The 5240-nt window shown below is 60.0% G+C and overlaps 1 protein-coding gene across 4 annotated transcripts in view; it reads left to right on the plus strand.

Moving 5' to 3' along the window:
- Nucleotides 1-6: 6 nt before the first annotated feature.
- ZGPAT (zinc finger CCCH-type and G-patch domain containing) overlaps nt 7-5240 on the plus strand; it is a 14605-nt gene continuing 9371 nt past the window's right edge. Inside the window, exons 1-2 of one of the 4 annotated variants that reach the window (XM_011374082.1) lie at nt 7-161; nt 529-1161. In XM_011374082.1, coding sequence (XP_011372384.1) covers nt 566-1161 — 596 coding nt within the window. In that variant the 5' untranslated portion in view covers nt 7-161; nt 529-565. Of the gene's footprint in view, nt 162-187; nt 326-528; nt 1162-5240 lie in introns of those variants that run through there. The other 3 variants (XM_011374083.1, XM_011374085.2, XM_011374084.2) reach the window with 3 other exon arrangements.

Consider the following 5240-nt stretch of genomic DNA (forward strand, 5'->3'; position numbering starts at 1 on the left):
GTCGGCGGCGAGGGCGGAAGCCGGGCGCGGGGCCGCTCTAGCCGACGAGGGCGGCGGACTCTCTATGACTCGGCTTGGAGACTGCGCGGAGGAGGTTCCCGGCCAGGGGCGCGGGGCGCGGGGCGCGGTCTGGGCGACGGGGCCCGGCCCCGAGGTGACAGGTCCAGCCGAGGCCGAGGGCCGGGAGGCTACGGGGGGAAGCAGCGTCCTGAGCGGAGCCGGGGGCGGGGGCGCGGGTCCGAGACGCGGAGAATCCGACGAAGCCCGGCGGCGACACCCAAGGGTGGCTGGGAAGGCAGCCGAGGCCCTGGGGCCGGCGGTCAAGGTCCGGTTCCGGCCTGTGGGCTCGGAGCTGCTAACCTCTCCCAGCCGAAGCGGGACGGAGACGCGCGCACGGTTCCGCAGGCGTCGTGAGGGTGCCGTGAGGGCCCCGAGTGCAGCCGTCGCACAGGGCTGAGGTCGCCTCACCGCGGGGCCCGGGAGTTGGGGTGGCCGAGCCCGACGCTCACCGGCTTCTCTTGCTTGCAGCTCCGCTCCCAGGCCTCGGCTCTGACGACCCTGCAGAATGGACGAGGACAGCCTGCAGGCCGCCCTCCACACCTATGACGCGCAGCTGCAGCAGGTGGAGCTGGCCCTGGGCGCCGGCCTGGATCCCTCCGAGCTGGCGGACCTGCGCCAGCTGCAGGGGGACCTGAAGGAGCTGATCGAGCTCACGGAGGCCAGCCTGGTGTCTGTCCGAAAGAGCAAGCTGCTGGCTGCACTGGATGGAGCGCAGCCAGCTCAGGACGGCACTGAGTACCCGGCTCTCCAGAAGGCCAGTGAGGTGCCACTAGCCTCCAGGGCAGAATTGGAAACTGTCCCCGACAGAGGCGCAGAGCCAGAGCCCACCAAGCCTGGGCAGGTGGAAGACGAAGGACAGGACGCGGAGGATGAAAGGGGGGACTCGGAGGACGAGGGAGAGCTGAGTGGGCAGAAGGTGAACGCCCCCTACTACAGCCCGTGGGGCACCCTGGAGTATCACAACGCCATGGTCGTGGGCACGGAGGAGGCCGCCGATGGCTCGGCCGGCGTCCGCGTGCTCTACCTGTACCCCACCCACGTATCCCTGAAGCCCTGCCCGTTCTTCCTGGAGGGGAGGTGCCGGTTCAAGGAGAACTGCAGGTAAAGCCCTCCTGGGCCCTCTGTGCCAGGCGCCCGTCCCTTCTCTGCCCAGCAGAGTGCTCGGGCAGGGAGCCTGGGTGCTGGTGGGTTCTTACAGCGAGGCCCTTGCGTTTGGATTTTCCTGGTAAATCAAGAAGCAGCAAAGACTGATGTTGGTAAAAACAGACTCTCCACCCCCGTCACCAGTTACATTCTTCAGAGTTAAACCTCTGAGTCACATTCACAAACTTCGAGAGGCTGGTTCGCTGACCCCCGCTGACCCCCGCTGCCTCCGCGGTCTCACGCAGTCCCCGTCACCAGCCTTTCTTCATCTGGTCTCCCTGCTCCCCCTTCCTCCCCCCACGACTTTAAAGCAAATTCTAGAAATTGGTTTTCTGTTTTACCTATAAATACTTTGGGATGCAACTCTAACCTGATACCGACGTTGTAAGGTGATCTGCGTATCATCACACCTGACAAAGTTGCCGACAGCACTTCGCACAACGTTCAGATTTCCGTAGTTGTGATTTCTTCTTTTCTTTAAGTGCATAACTTTAATTTTGCTCCTTTTTATTTTGGGAGGAATACTTAATGAAATTTCTAGTAGATAATTTACTTTTTTATTTAATGGTCCAGAGTAACTCTCTAGTTCTTTGGTCATCTTATTTCTTAATAGACTCTTGCTGGGTCCAGAGCCTTATTTGGCACATTTCTCCCCCTCCTTCTCCTCTCTGTCCTTCCCTCCTTGCATTAAGGTATACCAGACGTGCAGAAAAGTGTGCCCGTCAGAGTGTACTCGAGTTTTCAGAGCGGACACACCGTGTCGCCAGCACAGACCAGGGACAGGGACTAAGCCCCTTCATCCCATCTCCACATCTGTGTGCAGTGTGCCACATGAGGACAGGAGTGCCCACGTCCCCGTGTGCTTCCTCTGTGCCAGGCACTGCTCCGAGAATCTCTTTCACACATTAGCGGCGCGGCAGCCCCGTGGGTGGACCCTGTGACTGCGGGGAGGGGTGGCGTGGAGTGGCACCGAGCCTCCCTGCTGACACCCTCACTGCCACCGTGCTGTCAGACGCGGCTTCTGTGTTGCCTACCCCGCAGACACCCACCTGGCCACCTCCCGGGGCTGACATGTGATCTTCCTACCTTTGTTGTGGGTTCTTTAAAATACCCTGGGTGATGTGGGAGAACCCTCTGACCCCCTCTCTGTCACAGCCTCCGCCGTCCCCCAGGGGCTGTCACTGTCACAGCTTTGGTGCGTGTCTCCAGAACGTTGGTTCTTTACGGACAGGTGCGTCTATGAATAGTAGGTACGCGCGCTTGCGTTTTTTTAAGCGGTGTCCTACAGTGTGGTTCACGTCACAACTTGCTTTTGTCACTAAACGTGTCTGCAAGAGACGTCCACGTCGATCCTTACGGAACTGCCTCATGCATTCGAACCGCTGCTGTTGTCCCTCTCGTGAGTGTGCCACGTTTTCCTCATTCTGCCCCCTTGTGATGTTTCCAGCTTCTGTCTGTCACAGAGCACGTTCTGTGAGCACCCCCGTCCGTCTCCCTGTCCGTGCCTGGTGAGTAACCAGCATGCAGACGGCACACGTCTCTCCGTGCGACAAGGCCCCAGTCCCCACACTTCTCCCCACAGTAACACCGGCCTGCACATCGTGCCCGCAGGAAGCCGGGGAGTGGCGTCTTCATTGACTGTGACTTAGCTCGGTGACCAGCAGGACCGAGTGCCCTTCGCACACTGTTAAAACATCACCTCTGTGCTCCTGGCCGCTGGCCAGGCGTGGGGAGTGTGGAGTGCGTCAGGGTGCGCAGGGAGCTCGGAGCCGGGCCTGGAGGCAGTGACACGGACTGTCTGTTGACGTCGCTACCGTGAAACAGCTTCACACCCTCGTGCTCACCAGTCAGATCAAAACTGCAAACTCGCCAGCCGCCCTGGGAGCCCCTCCCTCCGTGCGCCTCGCCCCCGTCCTCTCCGTCTAAGGCAGCCGGCCTCCCGACCTCGGTGGTGCTCGCCTCCTTGCGTTCTGAGGCTCGTCCCTGAGGTGCAGCTGGCGTGACTCTGCTTTAATGCTGCTCTCTGAGCGTCGCCGCGCACACCCACCTCCCTGCCTTTCCCGGCCTCCTGGCCACTGCCGCACGGCCGGACGCGTCACGCCGTCACCACGCACCCCTGGTGCAGTCTGGCACGGGCGTCCATTTCCTGCAAGCTGGCAGCTGGGCCCAGGGACTTGTTCGCACGCGTGGCCAGGCCAGGCGCTTGCCGTCCTTTGCTCGTGGGCACGCGACGACCAGGTTTCCTCCTGTGGCGTCGGTAGCCATCGTGCTCGATGCGAGATCTGTGACTCAGTGCGCGTGCTCAGTAGGGCTCTCTGTGCCATCGGCTCACTGTGTGTGTGAGCCGGGTGCTATGAGGAGACACTTCCCGGCGACGCCGCCGCTGCAGAGGGCAGGGCACGGGCAGGGGTCTCCTGTCCTGCTTCCTTACTTTCTGAGATAATGAATTGGTTCTTTTTCGTCCTGAGAAGATGACGGACTGACTTTTTTAAAAAAAATTTGACATCCTTAAGGACCCGTGGATTTAATATGTTTGATGAATTTCAACCCATTGTGATTCTGATCTTTGTTGAAGCTCGAAGTGTCCCCACTATGGCAAGTGGGAGCTTCTTCAGGTGGGCTCCTCCGTCCTGGTCCCAGGCGTTGATGGGAGTCACAATGTCACCTCACAGTGCTTTTCCTGCCCCTGACCTGGGGTCAGCCGTGCCTCTCAAAGCCCACGGTGGGGGCGCCCCGCTGGCAGGGTTTGTCATGGGTTATTTAGGACTTTTATTTATATGCCTACGAATACAGAAATGACATCATTGGTAAACACAGTTTACTTCTTCCTTTCCAAACCCGATGGCTTTCCCTTCTTCCCTGGCCTGAGCGCCTGGGCCGTGTCCCCAGCACAACGTGGGAGGGAGAGGGAACAGTCCGCCCGTCTCGCCGCCGATCCCCGGCCGTTCAGGCCCTGCCGTTGCCCGTGACGCCGGCTGAGGTTCCCATCCACGCCCTTGTCGGGGTGAGGAAGGGCACTTCCGTTCCTGACGCACCGAGCATTTCTGTCCTCGGCTGACACGCACACGCTGGCGCCCCGCATCGTGTTGGGGTGCTGTGTTGCGCTGAACGATTTTCACCCTTGTGTTCCTGGGAGAAGCCACTCTTGGTCATGGCGCGTAGCCTGGAAAATGCGGCCGGACGCGCCCGCTCTTTTTTTTGTCGAGGACGTTGGCGTCTCTCCTGTCCCACCAAAGGCCGCTGGTCGGCCGTCTCCTGTTCCTGTGATGTGCCGTCAGGCTTTGGTTCCAGGGCAGTACCGGTCTCATACAGTGAGCGGGGACGTGTTCTCTAATTTGCGGGGAGGGTTCGGGAAGGACTGGTGTTAATTCTCCTTTCGACGTTTCATGGATTTCACCAGTGACACTATCTGAGCTGGGACCTTTTGTTGTTGGGAAGTTTTTTGATTAATGGCTCAGTTTCTTTGTCATAGGTCTATAGGTCTAGCCAGATTTCCCGTTTCTCCTTGAGCCAGTTTTGGTAGTCCAGGTGTTTTTAGCTTTCCCTGTTCATCCGGGTTCTCTGGTGGTCGGCGCACAGAGGCTTCGCTGCCCTCTTCGGTCCTGTCTCCGGCAGTGCCAGTCACCATGTCCCCACGGTCCCGGCAGGCGTCACTGCAGTGCTGTCTGTCCTCGGTCGGTTTTGTTCTTCTCTGTGGGCGCGGGGGGTGTCGACCCCATGTGGTCTTTCTTGTTTCATGCGCTTGCTCTCTGACTGCTGGCGCCCCCTTCTTCGAGCGGCTTTGGGTTTAGTTCCCTCTTTTTCTAACTCTTCAGGGTGCACGGCCAGGCTCTGACTCGAGATTCTCCCTCTTCTCCGCTGCAGGCATCGGTAGCCCTCGATTCCCCGGCGACCCCGCTTTCCTGCAGCCCACGAGTCGGGGTGCTGCGCGCCCATTCCCCCCAGCTCCAAGCGTTGTCTGGCTCCTCCCTCACCCAGCGGTGAAGTGTGTCCCCGAGTTCCTGCCTGTTTGTCGCCTCTCCACATTTCCTTCTGTC

The sequence above is a fragment of the Pteropus vampyrus genome, unplaced genomic scaffold, assembly GCF_000151845.1.
Source record: "Pteropus vampyrus isolate Shadow unplaced genomic scaffold, Pvam_2.0 Scaffold239, whole genome shotgun sequence".
In the NCBI taxonomy this organism is placed as follows: Eukaryota; Metazoa; Chordata; class Mammalia; order Chiroptera; family Pteropodidae; genus Pteropus; species Pteropus vampyrus.